Source organism: Mauremys mutica, chromosome 6 (genome assembly GCF_020497125.1).
Source record: "Mauremys mutica isolate MM-2020 ecotype Southern chromosome 6, ASM2049712v1, whole genome shotgun sequence".
NCBI lineage: Eukaryota > Metazoa > Chordata > Testudines > Geoemydidae > Mauremys > Mauremys mutica.
Window position 1 is genome coordinate 74,116,828 of NC_059077.1, and position 24,985 is coordinate 74,141,812.

The 24,985-nt window shown below is 39.1% G+C and overlaps 1 protein-coding gene across 4 annotated transcripts in view; it reads right to left on the bottom strand.

The window, feature by feature from the left end:
- Positions 1 to 24,985, bottom strand: part of CEP120 (centrosomal protein 120) — a 71,668-nt gene that overhangs the window by 12,002 nt on the left and 34,681 nt on the right. For all 4 annotated transcript variants that reach the window (XM_045021878.1, XM_045021879.1, XM_045021877.1 and 1 more), the window contains 9 exons: positions 23,602 to 23,751; positions 22,164 to 22,346; positions 17,655 to 17,751; positions 17,411 to 17,560; positions 15,350 to 15,439; positions 14,815 to 14,907; positions 12,163 to 12,324; positions 7,403 to 7,525; positions 3,922 to 4,020 (listed from right to left, as the gene is read on the bottom strand). In XM_045021878.1, coding sequence (XP_044877813.1) covers positions 3,922 to 4,020; positions 7,403 to 7,525; positions 12,163 to 12,324; positions 14,815 to 14,907; positions 15,350 to 15,439; positions 17,411 to 17,560; positions 17,655 to 17,751; positions 22,164 to 22,346; positions 23,602 to 23,751 — 1,147 coding nt within the window. The remainder of the gene's footprint in view (positions 1 to 3,921; positions 4,021 to 7,402; positions 7,526 to 12,162; positions 12,325 to 14,814; positions 14,908 to 15,349; positions 15,440 to 17,410; positions 17,561 to 17,654; positions 17,752 to 22,163; positions 22,347 to 23,601; positions 23,752 to 24,985) is intronic.

Genomic DNA, 24,985 nt, shown 5'->3' on the forward strand with positions numbered 1-24,985 from the left:
CCTGAAGGCAACTAAATTTCCAAATTTATATTCAGACAGTCCACGGGTTCCTGATCAGTTTTGCTTTTTTAATTTTTAAAGTGCCAGATTGACTAAATCCTATTTATCAATAGAATAAGTACAGGATTAACAATAGTAGCATAAGCATTAATATATTATTTCCCACAAAAAAAAAAAGCCTCCATCTAATTTTAAGTGGACTACTTTCAGGGATAAAGTTTTAGGGGAGTTTAATAAGTTGGTCTTGATGTCCATTCATTTAAATGGTTCAGATGTCTAACAAGGGTTTAAGCTGGTCCTGGACTGGAACCATTAGTTTAAAGTTACCAAACTTATCGTCTAGTGATGGTTTTTGTCACTACCCATCTGGCATGACTTGAACCAGTGAACTAAAGGTGAAATGCATCTAACAGGAATCTAAAAAGCCTTTAAGGGAAAAACAAACAAAAAAAAAACAGGCAGGACATTTTAGTGCTTCCTTTGGGAAATCCAGCGTCTGGTGTGAAAAGATTAGAGAGGCAAATGATAACCCTGTCATGCATAGGTACACCTCTACCCCGACATAATGCGACCCAATATAACACGAATTCGGCTATAACGCGGTAAAGCAGTGCTCCAGGGGGGCAGGGCTGCGTGCTCTGGCGGATCAAAGCAAGTTCGATATAACGCAGTTTCATGTATAATGCGGTAAGTTTTTTTGGCTCCCGAGGACAGAGTTATATCGGGGTAGAGGTGTATTTCAGAAATATTATGGGCTAATTTCTGACACCTACAATAATTAGACAAAAAGGAACAATCTGAGGACAGCACATAAAACTGAACCTTTGATTTTCTAGCTATTATCAAATATACATTGCGCTAATTTCTTTGATTTATCTGTAAGTTATAAATAAAGAGCATTGAGAATTTGGGATCTCAAATTCATTGAGATCAGATTTGGGCACTCAAATTGATTGGCTTATCCAAAGATTTTGACAATGACCCTGCCTTAGGCTCCATATCCCTCCTTGATTAGCACCCAAATTTCTCCTCTCCTCCCAACAAGACCATTGGACTCTCACTGAAGGACCTTCTTGAAGCTTCAGTTATTCATTAGATTGTGTTTTCTCTTCACAGGGGAAGGAAAGGAAAGATAGAGAAGTAGCAGCATCCTGCTTATCCTTTCCCGTATCCAGAAAGGGTCTCCTTTTGAGCACATATCCAGATAGCTAGCTCCTCCTCCTTCCCAATCCAGTAGACTTTCCTTTCCAATCCACAGATGTAATTTTCTGAGAGCAACTGGTTGGCCTATTCTTCAGTAATGTCTCTGCTAGATCCTGCTAAGTTACCCCTTTACGGACTGCACCAGAAAGATCTCTAGTACTGCAGGAAAAAGAGTGAGTTAGCCCCCCCTTCTTGCTTTTCCTCATAACTAGGTGTCTATATTCCTAGGAGATTAGAGCCCCTTTCATGCCACTGCAAATCTTGTGGAAAAACAGGGAAGGCAGTTTTTATATTGCAACCTGGATCATACACATCAAAACCTTGCAATGGAAAAGCAGGGGAACATAATCCAAAGAGTTATTGGGTCCTTCTGAATCAAACTTGGATTCAGGGAGCTGAGGTGCTCACTTATTCTGTGAAGGGTGTCCCTAATGCTGGAGTGAATTAGAAGTGCCTCTCCTTGAAAAGGAGCCCTTCTATAAAGCAAAAAAAAGGATGGGAAACAGGGGTGAAGATGGAGTATGAAAACATGAAGACGCTTGTCTGAACCCTCAAGCTTTAAATGTATTAGGCTTTGTTTCGACCTAGGAATTGGTAAAATTCTTGCTTTTTCTAGTGTGTTTGACTGTACCTAATGAAAGTGCTTATGGAATCTTAAATTACTGCAAGCACAAACCATACGATATTTATAGAAGGCAGTAGGTAAAGGAAAAAATAATATACTGGCATGTATATGCATTACTGAGGATGAAGGAACTGCTGCTACATGTTTGCTTGAGAGAGATTTTAAATGCCTCACTGACAAACACAGAAAAATCCACAAAAACAAACCAATCAATAAAACCCTCTACTGGCACCACTGATGGGAAAATTCAGAGACAGGAAAAAATTGTGTAATCTGTGATTTCCGGATCTCTTGAAGTTTGCTGTATTCTGCAATATTCTACAAATTCTATCACTCTTTAAAAGCTAAGGCCCAGATTTTTAAAGGTATGTAAGTGTTGCAGTATACCACACTGAAATACCCAACTGATTTAGGAGCATACATTTTATTTTTCAAAAGTGATTTAGGCATTTAGGAGCCAAAATTCTATTGACAGTGGGATTTTTGGCTCCAAAGTACCTAAATCCCTTTTGCAAATGAAATTTAGGCTCCTAGATACCTTTAAAAATCTGGGTCTAAGTATTCTTTATGACCATATAGCTGTCACAGTGTAAACTGATGTACTGATGCCTGTTAAGTCAGTTTTGCAAAAAACAAAAACACAAACAAAAACAAGCATGCCTCCTAACCAACAGCAGCAAAGATGGGTACTTACCTCTACCCTTCATTCAACACACCACAGTTAGGATGTAGACTTTGTAAGCATTAAAAATTTTTAAAAGTATTTAAACACACAAGCAATTTTTACCCTCAGTCACACTTCTGTTGGAAAATACAGAAAATTAAAAACACAAAAACCAGAGACTAGGACCCAACAAGGTTTAATTCAGTTAATACTGTCAAACATGAATCTACAATGGATCCTCAGATACACGGGCGCCTCATCCCCACCAGGAACAGATTAAAATGCAAGAGGGTTTATTGCTCATGTTCCAGTACTACAGAATATGGCGTACAAACTTTACTGACAGTGCTATGCCATCATAACCTGAGACACCTGGAAAATAAGATATTTAACTAAAACAAAACTCTAGCTAAGGCACATTGTAGGTAGCCACTTCCTGTTTAGCAGGAAATCTCCATCCACTATTACAAAGTCTACTTCCCAACTGCACAGTACTTCTGGACACATGATTTATACCTCTACCCTTCCATTTGACATTGTAAAGGAATTTGGGGCAAATTCCATAAGAGGCTGGGCAGCAAAGAACTTTTCCAAGTAATTCTTTTGATTTTGCAGCTAGTGGTGATGGTGCAGGTTCAGAATCAATGCTCTGTTTCTCCCTACTATTGAATGAGACATTCTAGATTTTCTTAAAGCAGTCCTGAATGCAATGTTAAGGTTACACAATTAAAGTTAGGGTGTAAAGGAGAAGAAATGCCAGTTTAGATTCAAACAGTGACATTAACTCAACTGCATTATTCATGCATAGCATTTTTCATTCTTGTTTTTCTGGTTCAATGTTGAATATGGTTAAATGTTAAATATTGCAGTTTCTGGCATAAAATATAAAAACAACAGGATGTGCACCATGGCCAAGATAAACCATTGTAACTTTTTATTTTTTTACTTTTTCCAGCAGATTCTTACTGAACATCCCCAGAAGTAACCTCTCTTTTTTTAAAATCACCCCAGTTCCAAGCCAAGCAAAGGCCTTGGTCTACAATGAGAATTATGTCCAAGTTTACGTTCCAAACTTCAGCCAGTTGTTCTGTATCCTTGTTGTTTTAAAAATAAGTGTAGTCAGAATTTTTTTTAAAAATTTGGCCAATAGATATTTTTCCATTTTTCCTACACTCAAAAATAGATGAAGAGATTTTGCTAAAAATCACTGTCAGACAAAGCCCAGTTGCAAAAAATTCCAGCCCAAAGCTGACTGTTTAGGAAAGTATTGACCATTTTAAACATACACTGGCCGTTACAATGGAAATCAATACGCAACAATAGCAGGCATGATTAGCACATAATTATTAATATTAGTTTTTATCATAGGAACACAAAGAAAAAGACAGCTACATCCTTATTGTGCATGTGCTCTACCCTATTTACATACCTGTTTTAGTCTTGCAAGTTCTTTCAGAGCCCTTGCCCACTGTTGCTTGTAGTGCAGCTTTGATTTGGTAGCTGATTCCAACTTTCTTTCAAGTTCAACCTTATTGTGATTAAAATCATATCAGCTGAAACACTATACTAGTGGTAACAATCATGGAAAGATTATATATACACAAAGAGTCCGTTTAAGAAAAGTGCTTATGCAGTATAACATACAACATCTAAAGCTGTTATATAATTTAATGTAAATATTATGACACATGAACATTTTCTTGTTTAAAATATAGTCTTATTTTTATTGTCTAGCAGTCTATACAAAAAGAACTAGATCAGTCTTAGCCCCAAGACAGCTAATGTAAACTTTTTTTTAAAGAGTCTCAAAGCAGTGAAAAACACATTCATTTTTCTATAATAAGCTCTAATTGTTAGCATTCCAGTTTAAGGGGCACTCTAAACTCTTAGGGCCAAATCTTGCCTTTAGAGGTGTAGGCAGCTTACTAAAGCAAATATATGTCTCAGAGGGCAGAATTTGGACCTTTGATTGGGGGGGGTGGGGGCGGGGGGAACAGGAAAGCTGGCCTAGGTTTCATTGTTATCCTCTATACAGAGGCAAATTTGCTCTGGAACATTGCAAAAATATTTTGTTGTTTAACTTATTATTGATCAAGATATAAAACCAACTAAACAAATATTTGAAGATTACATTGAATTGTAGTATATGAGGTAGGCAGCAATGCTGTCATTGTGAGGGATGTTGGTGTATAGGAGGTGAGACCATGGTGGCAAAGACGGTGGTGTTTAATGTTGCAGAGTTTCTGGAGGAAACAGGCTCTTTGTGTGGGGAGTAGTTTGAGGATGGTTTCTATGAGTCCTAATATTTCTTCAGTAAGAGTGCCATGGCCAGATATGATAGGTCTGTCTGGGTTCCCTTGTTTTTGTATTTTGAGAAGCATGTAGATGGTCCTTGGGGTTGGGGATAATGATGTAGAGATTCTCTTGGAGTTTTTTGGGGGAGGATTTGTTTATATCCTTAAATTCCTGTGGGAACTGTAGTAGACTCAAAGTAGTCTTTGAGTTCTTTATCGTTGGTGTATTCTGAGAGATGTCACCAACATTGTCATCAGAAGTAAGCTCCCCACAGATCAGGATACATCAACTCAAAGGGGCACTAGATGCTTCCATAACAGATGTAAAACCTACAGACATACCTCACTGCTATGATGATCAATAACTCCCACAACATGCCTTTCAAGATACACGAGTCCGACACACGCGGTATAACCTCATTCAGTGCATCAAATGCCCCAACAACAGCTAGTCTGATTTCACCCATGTCACTACACACTCAAGTGAACAGAAAAATGATAAAAGACAAATACACCTTTTCACAAAGCCATCACAGCATTTCTGATCTCTCAGTCCTTGCTCTCAAAGGAAACCTGAATGACACCTTTAAAAGACTAACTTGGAAACTTAAATTCAGAAGTCTTCTAGACACCAAAAAACGGACTCAGAGACACTGGTTTTATGACTCATTACAAAAATCTGTAATCTGCTAACCCTCTTTTGTGCTATGATTGCAGAGGTGTTAATTGCCTGCTTCATTTTAAGTGGTTTCTTGACCCATGTTAAACCCTAAGGGCATGGCTACTTTAGAGAGAGTTTACAGCAGTGCAGCTGCACCAATGCAGTTGTGCTGCTGTAAACTCTCTAATGTAGCCATCCTAAACGACAGTAAAGAGCTCGCCTGTTGGCTTAACTTTTCCAGTCCCTGCAAGTGGCAGAAACTTACCGGCGGGAGAGTTTCTCTCACCAACATAGCGCTGTCCACACCAGTGCTTATGTCAGTGTAACTTATGTCACTCAAGAGTGGATTTATTCACATCCCTGAGTGACAAATTATGCCAACAAAAACTGTAATGTAGACAGCCTTATTCTTAATCTGCCCGCCTTGTATTTTGTTACCTTTTTCAGACCTGAAGAAGAGCCCTGTGAAGCTCGAAAGCTTGTCTCTTCCGCCAACAAAAGTCAGGGCAACAAAAGATACTACTATCTCACCTATACTGTCTCTCTCAGATATGGAAGACATTTACAACGTCTTCTGAAGTAATACACGTAAGTGTGTTGCCATTACCCTATGAAATTCTTCCAGACTTCAGTCAGTAGTAAGTCATATTTTTAATTCTTATATGAAAAGCTAATTCTTTTGATATTTATTAAGCTATTTATCCCCCAAATCTTATGGCAGCAAGTTTCATAGGTTAATTGTATGACGTATTTAAAAAAAAACAACTTATGGGTCTTAATTTGATTTTGTTAATTTTGAGTGCCTGTTATGTTGTATTCTGGAAACAAGTAAGTGTTCTACCCAAGTAGTCCTAAACATTAACACACAACTTTGATGAGATTTATAGTTTTTAATAATACAACTATTTACCATTCAGTCTTCGGGGATCTCAAAGGAAACTGGCTATGAAAAACAAATACAAATATTAAAAGGCCAAAAATTTCAAAAAGGAGACACATGGTCTGACGGCAAAAAACATATACTGAATTATGTGTGCATAAACCTCTGTTCTCACTTTTTAAAAATGTGAACCACAGAGAAAAATTCACAGTTTGACCCAACTCACACCACCATGGTAGGCAAAATAGGGATCAGTGGCCTGAGTTGATAACAGAATATCTGGGGCTGGATGGTTCAGTGGATTAGCAATGATATGGTCACTGCTTCTTAGAAACCAGCTCAAGTCAGTAGTAAAATAAAGTGACCGCTGTTCAGTGACCCATTTAAAATAAGTTGATGGCTTCAGTTAAAATCTCTGTAAACAATGTCCAGATGGGAAATGCACGCTCTCACTGGTAGTCAAGCAAGAATGCAAAGAACCAAATGAACACAGACTAAAACTACCCTTTCACTCCTAGTTGTGGTGCCATTCTATCTAGGGTTGAAACTCATTGAAGGAGTTGAATGGGGGTAGTTATCATTGCTAAAGCAAATGTGGTTTCTGTCTGTAAACAAACAAGGGACTTCTTTCTGGAGCACTCTTGAAAAAGTAATAGTGGAATGTCCATCTTAAACTTACCTTAACAAAAAGCTAGGAAATTCAAAACCCTCAATTCTTTTTCTCCCCAAGTTTTGCTCTTCAGAGTCCCCCAATTCTAACTACAATGGTAGCCATTAAAACATAAGCATTTTCCAAGTGATATGTAAGTTTCTACAGTTTCCCCCTGTATTTAGAACTGGATATAAATGTGGTAATTGTTGTCAAATGTTGACTTCTAATAGTCAAAAAAGTTATATAAGACTATTCTACAAGATCAGTTTTACCTACAAATGGGTTCTAAATATTTAGTGGATGAAGAAATTGGTGGAAGAGACAAAAAAAATGGAGATTAACCCATCTTGGAAACAGATTATTCTTTCATCTTCATTAATAATGAGAACACCATTATGGAAGATTAGTAAAGTCCAAAGGTACCTTTTCTAAAGTGAGAAGATTTATTTCTGATTGTAACCGGATTTCTGGTTTGCTGCATTGCTGTTCCTTGTACTGCTGGAACTCCTTTTCCAAAATCTTATACTTGTTTTCTGCTTCATAAAACTACATTAAAAACACCCAGATATGAAATCCATTAGAATACATTAATTTAACAATAAAACACATTCACAGGGGATGGAATGAGTCACAGAACTTAAATTAGCCCCTGGACCTAACATTTTATTTCAGTCAAGTAACTGAGATAAAACAGACACTGAAAGCTTCACATTCATAAGTAATGAATTCTTGATTATGGGCTATACAGAGAGTGCAACAGAAATAATGTTTAAGAAAAGTTTTGGCTACACAGGAAAGAAAGTTCTATTTCCCTCTGACATAAAAACAAAAATGTATAAATATAGCTGTTCACCAAATTTTTCAAGTGAGACTTTGTAATTCTATAGAATTACAACCAACAATGCATTTTTATCAAGTTTGTACACATGACTTTAAAAAAAAAAAAAAGGCAGCCAACTATATTCGTATCTTCTATATGAAGTTATTATTATTGACTCAACTTCACCAGTATAGCTTGTCCAGGAATGTCTGGAAGAGGAAATAAATAATATTTTGGTTAGCCAAATAATGATTTAAAAGGCTGAAGCAGCAAGACTTCAGTGACAAATGACTTAAATGTTAGGCACCTTTGCCCTCACAGTATACTTGCAGAGTTTCAGGAAGACAGGCTTTTTGCTTTCTAGATAGAAATGGATAATTTCAAAGATGCTGTCTTAGCCAACGTATGACCATATCACTCCATCAAAAGAACTATGCAAGTCATATCTTTAAGTAACTAGCACTTTCAATACTCCAGATTGGAAATGTAATGTAAAGAAAATGCCTGGCAAAACAGTTTCAATTACCTACTGGGAATAGGAGTACATAAAGTAATGATTAAGTTAGTTAGTCAATCTAATTGAATAATTTTCTAACCAACTTGGTTCACCTCAATAACACAGTTCACTTCATTAGTGGAAATGAAGCATTTCTGAATGTTGGATTTTGCTTCTCTTTTAACATGTAAATATAACTCTCGCCATAGGTTCTCTTTTTAGTTTAGCAGTTTACGCCCAAATATTGGGGAAATTATTCATTTTGGTTAAAGGCATGAAATTGTTGCATTAATACATCTATTTATTTGGGCTCTCTTTCTCAACACATTTTGGTATCCAACATTTAAAACGGTCTATTGTTTTGTATAGAAATATTATCAGAAGACGGTAGTGCTTAAAAAAACAACAAAAAAAACACCACACACAAGGCGCAGACATTTAGGTTCCAGTCATTCTCATTTACGCCACTTGAAAAGAATTCATCATACTTGTACTGTAAAAGTAAGGCAGCTAACATACCATCTCTCTTTTTATTCCTACTAATTCCTTTGTAAATATGGCATATATATGTTGACCATCAACAAAGCAACTAACTGGCTCGGTTGTGAGGAAATGCCTGTAATGCTAAAAACATTTGCACCAAAATGTCTAATTCCTTGCTTGTTTTCCAAGACCTGAGAACCACTTCCAGGAGAAGTGTGGACATGTCTTGTAACCAAACTCAGAATAGATGCCCATGCTGTGCAAACAGTCAATGAGACTCTGCCACTAGGAAGTGTTACAAAACAATATACATAGCTGTCAAAAACAAAAACAGGATTCCTTTATTCAGTAGGTCTCAAATAGAACAGTTTGAAGACGACAATCCAAATATCCGTTCTTGAAAATGATTGGGCTCACCTTCACCCATGCATGACAGTAATTTAAAATGGTATTTTGAAAGAATTCAAGCATGAAAATCAGGAATTTGAACTACAACTATCTTAAATAGGCAAATGTATGAACAGACAAAGTTAGGCCTTTTAACAGGACAGAAAAATTAAGAAGCCCACACTAGTGGATATGAAGATCCTGCATGGGGTTACAGCTATCCAGATTCAGTTAGCTGGCACTAAACAAAGATACCACGGGTCAGACCTCTCATCTCCCATTCGCTGCAACTTTAGGCAAAGAAAAGGCAAAAGCTTTCTTAGTTTTTCATACTTTAGGTTACATTTATTTGAAGAGCCATAAAAATATCTGGGAAGCATGGAATGTAGTGAAGCATTTCTTGGTAGGTCATTCTTTAATTACTAAAATCACTGATACGTATCTGAAGGAAACTGAGTAGCATGAATTATTCCTTTATATCAACATCAGGCCACTGGCAGTGTCTTTGGGGCAAGACAGCACTTGGTCTTCAAGCAATCAATGTATCCAGGCAAAATTGAACCAGCACAATTTGAAAGCAATGCACTAGGTTGGGCAAATTTGGGGACACACTGCTGTAACCATACCAAAATGTCAAGATCCAGCAAGTGGGGTGGAAGAGGAATCTGGTTGGTGTAAACCTGCATGAATGCCAGCAGGATGCAATAAGCTTGCCCACTGTGAATTTCAGGGGGACTGATAGGTATGATGTATGTGGTATAAGGACAATGGCAGGTGGTCAGCACTATGCTACTCTGCTGAGGAAAAAAAAATATGGGCAATTAATTAGTGTGTCTTCTGGTTACTAATATTAATGAATTTTAAGGCTATATTTAATGATCATCAGAGGTTAGCTTTGTACACTAAAGGCCAGATTCAGATGTGTTATCAGTGGAGTTGAACCTGCTCATATCATGTGTGAATATGGCCCTCAGTGTCCCACGCTATGGTTTGACTGGGCCTCTGGTAATGAACTAATATACTAACTTAGGACAGGAGCAGGCAAACTTTTTGGCCTGAGGGCTACATCAGGTTTCCAAAAATTGTATGGAGGGCCAGTTAGCAGAGGCTGTGCCTCCCTAAAACAGCCAGGCATGGCCCAGCCCTGCCACCTATCCAACCCCTCCTGCTTCTTGCCCCCGACAGCCACCCCGGGACTCTTGCCCCATCCAACCCTCCCTGTTCCTTGTCCTCTGACAGCCCCCGGACCCCCGCCCCTGACTGCCCCCCGCTGCCCCATCCAACCCCTCCTCTCATTCCTGACTGATCCCTGGGGACCTCTGCCCCATCCAACCACCCCTTCTCCCTGTCCCCTGACTGCCCCCAGAATCCCTACCCCTGACTGCCCCCTGCTACCCCCTTTCCTTCCTGACTGCCCCCTGGGGACCCCTACTCCCATTCAACCCCCATTCCCTGCCCTCTGCCGACCCGACCCCTAGCCACACCCGTGCCCCCTGACCACCACCTCAAACTCCCCTGCCCTCTATCCAACCCCCCCGCTCCCTGCCCCCTTACCGTGCTGCCTGGAGCACCGGTGGCTGGCGGCGCAGCTAGGATCAAGACAGGCAGCCATGCTGCCCGGCTAGAGCCAGTCACGCCACCACGCAGCACAGAGCACTGGGTGAGGCCCCGGCTCTGCAGCTGCACTGAGGGGAGGGGCTGGTGGCTAGCCTCCTGGGCCAGGAGCTCAGGGGCCAGGCAGGAGGGTCCCGCAGGCCACATAGTTTGCCCACCTCTGACTTAGGATATGAACAGAGATGTGGCATGACCAGGTCACATAACTGTATAAAAGTATTTCATGCTCTGAATATTGCAAAATAGTTTAAACAGTCTAAATAAAAATAGTTAATATGATTTATGTGAAAATTGAAATGTATGCTTGAGTGATATATTCACAATTTAAAATGCTGGCTGAACGCAGCAGAATGAGGTTGGAAGGTGGAAATTTTTAAATGATCAAATATGAATACAACAGATGTCATGCTTGTAATCAAAAGTCAATGATTTTTGACTCAGCAGCTGGGCTATTTCTAGGTTAACATCTCAACACCACAATGGAAAATTTACATTAAACCTTGATAAACTGGTTACTACTTTTCACATGAAAAAAAGTCTTAAAACCAAGATAATGCTAAATGAAAATTAAAGACATACTGAAAAGGACAAAATTGAAAAAAACCCAGCTGTTTCTAATACAAAGGATTCCTCTAGCAAGATACAGATGGATCTCTTCATTAGTCAGCGCTACTGTGGAGATTACCAATCCATAAACGCTAGTGTTAAGAAATGAAAAACACATGAAAAACACTAAAGAAAAAAATATACCATTCAAATGAGCTAAACACACTGAAAAATATTTAACCAATATTCCGTAGTGTATTTCCAGTAACAATAACTGAGAGAGAGCTGTAAAATGGCTCAACGAACTGTTAGAAATAATGCTACTAGAATTAAAAAGAAAACATGCTTTATTTTTCTGTTAACAACATCCTTTGTAACATTCAACAAAAAGGTTTACTACCCTATTCACATGATAGAAAGATAATTATACTGAGTGAAAAGAATAATGTATTCTCAAAACTATTTTTTCCATTTTCAAATATTTAACTATACTAGCACTGCTTTACGATTGGGCTGTAAAATGAAATATACACTACACTTCAGTAGCATCTCTCCCAAATACAATACACCTTTGTAATTTCAATTTGGTTTTCAGCCTCAAAAAGAAAATAATGCTACAATATCTAAATGGTAAAATAAGGCCCTGCTCCTGCAATAAGCTTCTTATAGGTGGACGTCTATGCTTGCGTCAAGCTCATTGAATGATTGGGACCAAAGTGTTGATTTCCAAGTTGCCAGACTATGCTTGTGTCTAAATATACAACTTTTTAACGTTATTTGTATATTTATTTCCACTCAACCCAGCGGGAAGGGAGGTAATTTAATTTCTTTACTTACATGCTGTTGCAGGCGGATCTTGTCCTCTTCCAGCTGTTTGATCTTTGACCTCTCCAGTTCAACTTGATGTGCACATTCTTCTTTGACTCGCCGCACAGAATCCTGCAGTTCTTGAAAGTTTCGTTCATGCTGTGCTTGTAACTCTCTCTTTACTCTTTGGAGCTTAAAATTAAAACATTTTTGAAGGCCGTAATAAACAGGTTTATGATCTTTAGTTGGAAGTCTTCATTAAAACGGGTACTAACGGTTGTAATAAATTCTCATTACACTTGGATCCACTCTTTATGGCTCATATCTATGAAGTATTATTTTCACTTCCTTGATTTCTATATTTCCAATATGGACTATAGTCATTCGCTATTCCCTCCCAGATTCGAAATAGTGACCTTCACATTACTACATACTGGCCACAGATCTAACTCTCCTCTAATTCACCTGCCTGTTATGGGCCAGAGATACCAACATCTTACTGTCCAAGCGTAGTCCACAGACATTGCACTTCCTCAGTCCATCATAAGCCAAAGAACTGAGTTTATCCCATCTAGCCAATTATAGTGAAGCAATAACAGTGAGATCAGATTTAAGGTTGAATCAAGATGTTAAGTTCAACAGGACTCAACCTTCACATCCAGAACTGAACATGCAATATGATCTTTCTTGGATGCTTGAATTTTCCAAAAAGATATGAACAGTAGGGTTGCTACAGGCTGAATAAAACTCTCTCAAAAAAACTCCTTCTGAAATTACATACATGCTAAAGACTTTTTTTTCTTTTAAACCAAGTTGCATAGATACTGTTGAACACAACAGCTTCTTAATATCTCTAAACCTTCGGGTCAGTGTCCCATTAAATCAAAAGCAACTTTGAGCTAAAAATATTTGTAATTCAAAATTAATAAGAATACCTTCCCTCAAGACTGAAATGACCATGGCCAAACTCTGGCCACTGGGTATTTGAATGAAAGCTAAGAAGGAAATTTGTCAGATATATGACTATTTCCACAGCAAGTTACATCTCAGGTACGCAGGGAATCTCAATATAAGGCAAGGCATGGACAGAGCCAGGACAGCTCATTCTGAGAGCACTCTTATCTCTGTCCACAAACCTCAAAAGAAGTTGATGAAATGGAATGATATTCATATTGGGGGTGATAAACCCCCATATCTACCTACACTGCTAAGAAAATGTCCAGAAAGGGGGGCAGTAGATAAGCCCTCCCCACTCCATATCCTCAATTAGCTTTTTCCTCCCCTGATGTGGAAGATCCACTGGGTCCCAGCAGCATTGTTAGGTTCTGCTGCTCCTCTTTCTCCCTTGTTCTTGGGGCTGTCATGCTAGGAGATATACAGCACACACATTTTATCTGGTTGCCAGAATCTGAACAATTCAGCCCATCCACCCCCTGCTTGGCACTCTTGTACATTAAAATGGGAACAGAGAGGAGGTGGGGGAGTCTCTTTCTGAAGCTATTAGAATAGGAGAGTAGGGTTCCTCTCTAAGAAACTTCTCCACCCAGCAATCTTCTGCTCACTTGCCAGCAGGCAAACGCATCTGGTGGCCCTGATGAGGCTGCTCAGACAACAAAGGAGCTCTGAGGCGGAAGCAGGAGTCTCTGTAAAAGGGGCAAGAATTAGAGCTGGGGGAAGGCAGAATGCCCTTGCGGGCAGATTGATGCTGTCATCTCCAACTCAGAACCACTTATACTAGGACGGGATGGTGACACTTTGGGGTGGTGCCACTACTGGGTAATGCTGATGCATCCAAAAATGCATTCCTTATAAGGGGAGGCTGACAAGGGGAGCTATTTGTGGATGTGAAGTCCTGGAGAACTCCTCCCCACTTTAGACCACTACTACAGCCACTGCACAATAGGCATTTAATACCTGCCTGCTTCTGCCTTTTGTCAAGTCAACCTCCATATTCCACACACACCCTCCCTCCCAACTGTTGGGTCCTTCACAAACAAACAAAAAAAGGCCACCCAGGAAAACAGCAAACAAACAGAGACTTTGTTAAAGTCAGTTTAGGCACATCTAGGGCATAACCCACCCACTCACAAAACCTTAAAAAAAAAAAAAAACCACCACATCGAGAAAATTGCACATTAATAGACAATTTTTTCCCTGTACCATTCACCCATGTATCAAATTACATACTGTCTATGAGACAATGTGGCCCCCCACAGAAAAGGGATGTCCATTTCTAACAGATAGAGGTACATAATACACTCACCAAATTCATTTGACTTGCAGTGTAATGCAAAACATTAACTATGACCTCAGTCTTTCCCCAAGGACATTTCCAATGTCATCTACAACTGTTGCAGATGTCTTCTCTGCACACATACTACTGTTGCCGAGGTCACAATTCAGATTTTCCATTACCGCAAATGAACAGGTGAATTAGGTGAAAGTAGAGTATTGCCACACAGATACTGGAAATAAAATTGCACTCTTATCTATGTCCACAAACTTCAAAAGAAGCTGATGAAATAGAATGATATTCATGTTGGAGGTGATAAATCCCCATATCCACCGAACTGCTAAGAGAATGTCCAGAAAGGGGGAAAATAGGAAAGCTCAAGAAAATGTATATATGCATGCAGGATTTAAACAAACATTCTCTTTGACATATTGATAAGTATTTTTTACCTCTGATTCTGCACTGACAAGCTGTCGTTCACGCTTCTCTAAATCTGTCAAGGTTTTCTGAAGTTGTTCTTCCAAATTTGTATATTCTGCTACCTAAAAACAAGCACCGATTTCTTGATTTTTTCTTGTAATAAAATCCCAATTTTAAATAAGCCCAGAGCTCCAGACATATATACTCCAATATTTATATAAACAGAAAAGTAATGAAACTTAAAACATGCATGTATTAGGATCAGAAATTAGGGATGAACTTCTATACTATACAAGGCAAATCAAATCTCCAAATATTAAGGCTGGCTAATATAGAAATTACATGGCATGGCAGAGATCCTTTTTCTCTTTCTAATACACTACCTCAGTACCATGATTGGTAGCACAAGTGACCTTTGTTCTAGATTTAGTTTGAAAGAAGGATTTTGTCTGCCCTTTTAATGATGTGAAGTCTTGGGCCCCACTAACAGCCGCACATCCCCAACTATGCTCTTGTTGGAAGTTACCATATTGCAAAACAATTTGTATGGGTCACTCTCCTTACCTTTTTCTTTACTAATGCTTCTCTTTCTTTATCCCTTTTTTTCCACTCCTCTGCAAGTGCCTGCATGTGAGCCAACTCCTTCTTTTTTAGCTAACAAAAAAAACCAAAAACACACTTCACCTTTGGAAGTCAATAAAATAAAGGCTATAGAAAAAATTAAAATGCACAGATAGCCAACTGTAAAGTAATTATTTAGGAGAGTCTTCCTGAAGAATGAGAACAAAATTCTGTTCTCAGATCCACATAGCAGATTTTAGTTAAAATATTCTGGCTTTACACAAGCAGAACTCCTAGGGAGATCTGACCTGTAGAGGAGCAGGATACTGAACATGCTGGGCTTTTAGTAGAAGGATGCCATGAACAATACTTGTTAAAACTATTTAATACATTGAGCCACTCTGCATCTGATTTAATAGTGTAACACATACTGTGATACTGAAACATCTTTGTACTTTAATAGCATTTAGCAGTACAGCATACACACAGTATGATATGCAATAATAATCTTTTTTTATATTCACTATGATAAAAAATTTCCTACTTAAACCCAGGATCCCTTGAATTTTTATAAGAACGTTTGCCACTATTTTTGAAACAATGTGTATGCTATAAATATTATGATTTCATGAACTGAAAGACAGCAAAGGACAAAACATCCTAAGCAGTAGATTTTAATAGAGAATAAAAAATATTCAGGTTGAATAGTGGGAGAAAGTTAGAAGATAATACCTAACAGTGGTCATCTTTTCAACTCGAGTTTCATAAAGTTTAAAAACTCAAGAATCTATACGTTTTATTATATCCTTTAAAAATATTCTCAGGGATATATTTGAGCTCAGTGGTTCCCAAACTTTTTCCTCCCACGACCTCCTTTGGGATTACCTTCATTAACATGGCCCCCAGGAATCTACGAGGCAGGCGGTTTGAAAATTAGAAGCACAAAAAAATCACATTTAGACCACCACAGGAAGGGGAGCAAGTGGAGCAACTGAAACTCAGCAGTGGGAGGGGGGGTGCCTGGTGCCCTTCTCCTCCCATCCTCTGCAGCTAGCACCCAGTGCACCTACCTCCTCAGTGGCTGGCACCTGTGCCCCCTGCCCAGCTGCCTGTGCCCTGTCCTTCCTGCCCCCAGTGGCTGGCCACATGCTCTGAATCCTGCTCTTCCCTGGGCCAGGTGTCTCCACCAGGTGCTACCTAACCAACCCAGATGGACAACCCAATCTTATGCACCATATCAGCCACTCCTCCCACCCATGTCAAGAAATGGTCTGAAGTAAATATGATGAAATTCAGTAAGGACAAATGCAAAGTACTCCACTTAGGAATGAACAGTCAGTTGCACACATGCAAAATGGGGAATGACTGCTTAGGAAGAAATACTGAGGAAAGGGATCTGGGGGTCATAGTGGACCCAAGCTAAAATGGGTCAAAAGAGTAACATTGTGGCAAAGAAAAAAAAAGCAAACTGGAATAAATTGCCTAGGGAGGTTGTGGAATCTCCATCATTGGAGATTTTTAAGAGCAGGTTAGACAAACAACTGTCAGGGATGGTCTAGATGAATGCAGGGGACTGGACTAGATGACCTCCTGAGGTCCCTTCCAGTCCTATGATTCTATGTGCATGGGGAAGGAAACATAGCCAGGGCCCACTCTCACCTCCATAGATACTGTAGCAGAAGAAAACATTGGAGGGTGGAAACATACATCAGTCCCCTCTCCCCAATCCCTTCCTTCTCCGTCCCCCGACATCCCACAACCCCCCTGGTACTCTGGGGGGGTCGTGACCCATAGTTTGTGAAATGCTGTTTTATCTCATAGGGTCATATAAACCTGCTTCAGTCTATTGCTAGGTGATCAAGAAGTAACTTACTACTGACCAGTAAGAAAAGCTTGGTCATATGATCCTGTATCAGCCAACTGAATTGTTTGGGTTTTTTTGAACTACAAGTAAATTAAAATTTAAAAAAAGTATATATCTAATGATTTTTCCCCCATTTTGTTAAATGTCACTAAAGCAGAGATGCAGTCTGAATTTTGTTATAAAAATATAGGTAAAGGAACCTGGTTCTCAAAGATGTCCTCTTGCATTTCCTTCCACATTTCTAACTCAAGTGCTGCTTTGTATTCAAGAGTTTCTCGTGGCTCGGGCTCAGTTTCTGGGACATGATGAGGCTGAGGTGGAGGGACCTGCTGCTGTCCAGCACCTAAACACTGATTATGAAAATAATGCAAATTTTACTTTTTTCATTAACGTTAATTGAAACTTTAAAGAAAAAGGATTAGGTTAATGTACTGTATAATATACCTGAGAAGAATCTGATACCAGAACTTCATGCATTTTCACAAGCCCATAATCTTCCAGAGTCACAGTGTAAGAAAGTTCTGCTATCCTATTGTTTGCCCTAAAAATAACATAAGAATGATGATGCTTTATTTTTGTTGGAAGTTCCCATAAAACGTACTGTAGTTCATTTATGGCAAGGTACTGTAGAACAGCAAGGCTAAAAAGGTTGAACAAGTTTACAGTGTACTCTGTTCGAATCTCTTCCAAAGCATAGCATGCTGCATGTGAGAGTTCTAAAACACTATTAATTTACAGAACTTACAGTACTGTTTCAAGAACAGTTAAGACTGTTGCTCCTTAGGGTTTTATTTTTTTTCTTGATTTTTTTTCTTTTATTACACATAACACCACAAAAAAGAATCAATGCTTCAGTTGGGCTACAATCTTAAATCTCCAATCTGAAAAATATACTTCATTAAAAGTATTTTCCAACTGAATTTACTCCATGAACCCTATATTCAATTGTATGCTCAACTTTTTAAAAATCAATTATAAAAGAAATGACCTAACTGAGGTACTACTTAGCAACATACCTGAATACTATTCTTTTAATCAATACATCTGCCCATTAAAGTGGAAAAGGTTAACAAATTCAAACTCTTGACATTTTAATTTAACCATTTTCTCACTAACTCTCCTCTTGTTTCATCACAGAGCAGCTAGTGAGATAGTCTGCCCTGAGATAGTCTGAACTATTCCTTCCAAAGCCCCAGTCTCAAATACGTTTTATACAGAATGTGTTCACAAGTGAAAAGTCTGTGGGTTCCTAATACTCACTTTAGAATGGGGAATTATTTCTCTCCACATCCTATAAAGAAAATCTGAACCCCATCTAGGGAGTCTCATGACAATGCTACTGTACTGAAACTGATATGCAAAGTGTCTTCAATAAGAGATTTACTATTCTAGATATAAAAAAAGGAGACATCTTTTACAATTTGTGAGTACACAGAGAGTAAATGATGCCTACTAGCCAAGAGAAAATTTTGCCTGCCCCATCTCTCTGGGTGTGGAAGGCAGTGGAATCAGTGTGTTTATATTGCATGAGAAGAGGATGTTTAAATAAGAAAAGTATGCATATAAACGCCATAGAGATGAAGGCAACCATCATTCCAACATGGATGGCTGTTTTGGTACAGAGAGTTCTGGTCCAAGTACTTCTTTATTCAGCATTGTTTAAAAAGATATACTGAAGCGTTTTTAAAAGGTTTTTAAAAGCTATATTCCATAGGCGTAGTTTGGGGAGAGCAGGGGGCATGTTGCCCCTTTCCCTTCCCTCCCTCCTCCCCGGCAAACTGCAAGCCTTGGGCAGGCACAGAATTCCCCCTCGCCCCCCATGCGTGGCCCCATTGACCTGACTTGAGCTGTCCCCTCCCCCCCCCAAATATAAAAGTCAAACTACACCTATGTTATATTCTATTTTCCAAGGGAAGAAGTTAACTAAATTTGAGAGTGGAGTATGCAAGATTATATTAATTTCTCAGAACTGTCTAAACTTCTGATTTTCTGAAAACAGTATCCAAAATATTTATATTTTTCTAGGTTATATTAAATGTATGCAGTTTACATAAAGAGATGAGATGTTAAGGTAAATTGTCTCTTTGAACATGATCAAATCAAAGTATTCACTATAGTACTAAATGTTATGTCAAACGAGAATGAAACTAAAAGTCACTGCCACAATAAAAACACATGCTAATTATATTTTTGAAAGTGCCATCTATTGGTAATTAAGTTTTGTGCAATACTGCCATGTGTTTCATTTTGAACAGAGATTTTCACCTCTTGGGAAAAAGTCCATTTGATTCTATAAAGGAAGTAATAATTTAGACCATGATCCTGCAAAGAGCTACACATATGGTTACATTTACAAACTAGGGGTAAAATCTTTGCCTTATTGAAGTTAATGGAAAAACTCCCATTGGTTTCAATGGGGCAGGATTTCATTTCATGTGTAGTCCCATTGATTTCACCGGGACTTTTCGTAATGTGTAAAGGTTGAGGCCCCTAAATCTAAGAATTTCTATTAACAAGTTATTGTACTATTAGAAAGTCCTCTGAAGTACATTGTCCAACAAACTCCTGCTCAGTTTCTTATAGATCACAATACTGATTCAGGACACCTAAATGAAACGTCTTGCACTCTGATTCAGGAAAGCACTCAAGCATATAGCTAACTTGCATTGAAGTCAATGGGATTTAAGCACATATTTGAAGTTAAGCATAGGCTTAAGTGTTTTCCTGAATGAAGGCCTTAATGAATGGGTTTTACTTTACTACTCCTTCTCTGTAGTCACCCAAGATTACAAAACATATAAAGGTTTGTAAGCTTTGATAATACTAATTCTGAAGTTTCATACTAAGGAAGTGATATTCATTTTGGGCAGCCTCAAGCTGGAAAGTTTTAAAAGAATAATATGTTCCAAAATGGAGAGCAATACAAGATGTATTTATCCTAATTTAACAAAAAAAAACAAACAAAAAGTATGGAAGGAGAAAAAAGCCAACAACAATTAAGCCTACATTTTGTCAGCTAAGAACAGACCCAGACCTAATAACTTGCATGGAAGGAGGAATGAGGGTGCAGTCGTGTTTACAGCTGGATCTGAAAAAACTAAAACTGGTTATAGGCTACGTTATTTCCAGGAGGTAAAAGCCACAACAACATAACTTGTCCAAACAAATAATTAGTGGGAATTTTCAGCTCTGTCACTCTCTTAATGGTCCCTGAAGTTACTGTTGTCCAACTGCCTGCTTCCCAGGCAAAAGAAAAATTTGACTTAATGCAATACTGAGAAATTGTCCATGATTCTCAATATATTTATAGTCTACAGATATTAATAAGGACAGTGTCCTAAAATATTTTGAAAAATAAAAAGGTCCTTACATGTTACTAACACCACTTCAGATTATTAAAATAAGATTTTTTAAAAAATCTAAATTTACTTTTCACTACTTGTTCTGATTACCTTTGAATTTCTTAAATTGGAAAATGAAAGTCAGTCAATACAAATTTCAGTTTCTCATACTCCAGGACTATCATTTGTACAGTTCCAGAAGGGAATGTTTATTTAACTACAAATTACAAGAAATATTTATATTGGCTTTCCAATCAGTTTTGTGAAATCTTGCTTTTACAAAAATATAAGTTTGGGCCAAATCTGACCTACAAGTATGACAGTATCCCTTCAAAGAGCAGCTCAACTGAATATTTCGTTGGACTGTCAAATAACATTTCTTACCTATTTTCAAATTTTAATCAGAAATTTCAGCAATAAGTTAAGTTTCTACAGCACTTTGAACATAAATTCAAAGTTATGATAGGTACATTTTTCTATACAGAAATTCTGTAAAGTTGTTAAAACATGGGGAAAAAAAATCAACCCCAAATACCACGACTGTATGTATTACAGCTATTCATAAAATTCTATGAATGTAAAGTTCTATCCCTTTCAAGCATCTGACCCAATGCTTCAAATGAAAGTTAAGAGTAAAAGATTTTCAAAGTAGGATAAGGGTCAAATAGAGGGACTAAGGGATTCTTTTATCAGGAGAAAACATTAAACAAATAAAATTAAAAGGTAAGACATGCTATTATGCAAACTACACCTCTACCCGGATATAACGCGACCCGATATAAGGCGGGTTCGCATACAATGCGGTAAAGTTCTGACACGCTGCTCTGAGCAACATGTTAAGGGTGCCGGGCCAGGCTGGGGCTGAGGGGTTTGATAAGGGGCAGAGGGTCTCGGGGACAGTCAGGGGCTCCCCCCCAGGGTCTAGAGGGCAGAAGCTGTAGGAGGGCACTTTTGGGGGGCCTGCAGTGCCAGAATGGCCCGGGGGATTAGCGGGGGGCCAGGAGCAGCCCGCTCTGCTTCCCTCACCCCATTCCCAGCCGTGCAGCTCGGGGGAGGGGACTTGGGGGAAGGGATCCCCCTCGCACTCACCAGCAGCAGCAGAAGCAGAGCAGCCCAGCCCCCTCCGTGGCGCTCCCCTCCATGGCGCTCCACTTCCCGCTGCAGGTGAGTGCAGGACCTTTCCCCAGCCGCCCCGCAGTAACATGGCTGGGGCCGGGGCAAGGAAAGTGGAGCGGGCGCGCCGCTTCCCGCCGCAGGTGAGCATCCTTTCCCCAACCTCCCCGCACTCACCGACAGCAGGAAGTGGAGCGCCGCGGACTGGTGCCGGGCTGCTCCACTTCCCGCCGCTGCCAGTGAGTGCCTGTCGGGGGCGGGGGGAATAGGGGTCGGAGCAGTCAGGGGATAGAGGGGGTGGGGTCCTGGGGGTGATTAGGGATGGGGGTCTCTGGAGGGAACGGTCAGGGAATAAGGAATGGGGCGGAGGGGGGTGTCAAAGCAAGTTTGATATAATGCGGTCTCACCTATAACGCAGTGAGATTTTTTGTCTCCCGAGGACCGCGTTATATTGGGGTAGAGGTGTGTATATATATTTTTTTTTTAAAAAAGGTTTTACCCTTGTGCTGCCATAACACCAACTGTTTCACTAAAGGTCTGACGCCAACATTGTTCACCATTAGTACCCAAGAATCGGGTTTTTTCCAAGCCCAAAACATTTGAAAGCTGCAGCCTGGCAACTCCCAGAAGTATGTCTTTAGTCATTTTATCTTTGTGCCACAATTCAACCAGCAGTGGTAACCTGAAATACAGAAGAGTATTTTAGTAGTATCAATAGGCCAGACAGAAGACGACATTCACCTACATGGAAAAGCAAGAAATAAACTTACAGAAATAACTTCCCAAATCAATCTAGCTCATTCTTACCACAGCATAAACATACCCTTGATTCCCACAGGAGAAAGACTGACAGACAACTCTGCATCTTCTCGTGCATTCCGTCACTTTGGCTAGATCACTACCCTGTTCCAGTTTGTATACAGAGAACAATCCTGCACTGACATGGTGATGGGCTGGATGATCTTATAGGCCTTTTCCATTTCTGAAAATGCCAATCTATGATTTATTTACTGTATCTACAAAACCTCTCTCCTCTACCCTTCTTTCCAAAATACCACTGTGTTTTAGGCTTTAGGGTGGGAGTATGTGTGAAAGATATTCTCCACCCTACTTACATGCCTACAAAAAGGGAGCAATGTAGTGGGGAAACATTCCACTACAATTTCATTTTTCTAATCTTTACAGCAACTATGTTTCACAGGTTATGGCTGGTTTGATTGCCAGACTCCAAGTCAGCTAGAATAGGTTGCACACCTAGGCCTGGTCTACACTGGGGGGGAGGGGCAAGGGGGAGGAGAAAAATCGATCTAAGTTACGCAACTTCAGCTACATGAATAACGTAGCTGAAGTTGACGTACTTAGATCAACTTACCGTGGTGTCTTCACAGCATTGAGTTGGCTGCTGCTGCTCCCCCATTGATTCCACTTGCGCCTCTCACGGTGGAGAAGTACAGGAATCAATGGGAGAGTGCTCGAGGAGTCAATTTATCACGTCTAGACTAGACGCGATAAATTGGCCCCCACTGGATTGATCGCTGCCCGCCGATCCAGTGGGTAGCGTAGACATACCCTTAGAAAACTTACTATGATTCTGCGAAAGCAGAACTGTTTTTTTCAGGCTACATCATGTAACCCTTACTTTGATAAGAATTTACCCACACAGATGCTCCAATTGATATCACCACATTTCCTGTTTAAGTAAATGTTCACGAATATGAGTAACATTTGCACAATCTGACCTTTACATGCTAGACTAGACAGCCTCAAAGGGCAAGAAAAATATCTTAAGTATTCTTGGTTAACTGCTGGATTTCTCTTTTACACAACTTAAATTATTTTAAGACACTAAATTAAAAAGTGTAGGATTTACAAATTTTTATACATTAAAAACAGTTAAATAATGCTTCATGTAATAAGATTAAAAATACAAGTGCTACCTGAAGAAGGTGTCTTGTAGCTGATGAGGCATAGTTGCAAAATCAAATGCACAATAGGACTGGGGTAGAAAAACTTCCATGTTTTTTCTCACTTCTACAGGAGGGTTTGTTATAATAGGTGCCGCACTACCAAAAAATGGATATGAGTATCTAATGAGAAAAAAGAAAATGCAAATTTAACTCAAGTCGTAGTCTTGTAGGCAAGAAAGTCAAGGAAAATCGTCATCAGTTGATGACCCTAGTAGCTCAGGACCAAATTCTACTTTTGAAATATGCATGTGCAATGTCAGTTGTACAAGCATATCCAACATCAGAATTTGGCCCTTGATGTTCAACAGCTCCCAATTATGTTAACAACGCAGAATCAGAGTCAAAGTTCATTATCACCTGAACACAAACACCCTTTATAGCTATTACTAATCTTCAGGACTATGAAAGTTATATTTAACATTTTAGCCTTCTGTAGCACACATCTAGTTTCTGTAAGAGTGTGGGAGAAAGGAATCTTCATATCGGATTTAGATTGCAGAGATCAATAAGTATTTAAATTGAATATTAGCTACAAACAATTACATTCAAATCCTGAAAACAATAAGCCTTTAACAAACAAAACCCCACAAACCAACAAGAAATTTAGGTTTCTACTCCATTCCAGATCTGTATTTGAAAAAGCTGCTTAAGTTCCTGCTGCTGCTAAAAGTCCAACTTTCTTTGGTTGTGTATGTAAATACTGCTGTTGAAAAAGTTAGTTTAGACCTTCACTGAAAATTTAACTGAAGATGCATATTAACTTGTTAGTTAGAATATTTGTCTGCTTTTTAGGACTTTGAAGAAAAAATCATCTCTGGCATCAGCACAATTATTTTGGAATATACTAAATAGGAAAAAAATATTCTTTGTCTTAACTACTAAAACAAAATGCTCATGTGATGCATGATGACAATTTGACTCTGAGCTCTGTTGTTCTGGAGTGCATTTTCTCTATTTGTTCTTCCACTTAGCAATTAGGTGGGAAGGTGTGTTCCCTTACAATCCAGAAGATCCCACTTGAGCCTAAAAATGAATTGTGACAAACAAACAAAACAATCTTCCTGTCTTCTCTTAGGGCTGAGTGACAGTCTGTATCACATGGTCTGAAATTTTCAAGTGATAGGCACAATAGGAAAATCCAATATAAATAAGTACAGATGCTCCCCGACTTATGCAAGTGTTCCGTTCCAGAATGCCTTGTGTAACTCGAATTTTGCGTAAGTCGGAAACGTATACCTGACCATTACGCAAAAAAAAAAAAACAAAAAAAAAACACAACCCACACTCCTATTTCTAGCTTATGGAACTTTTTCCATAAGTGTGGATTTGCATAACCAGGAGGGCATCTGTACTA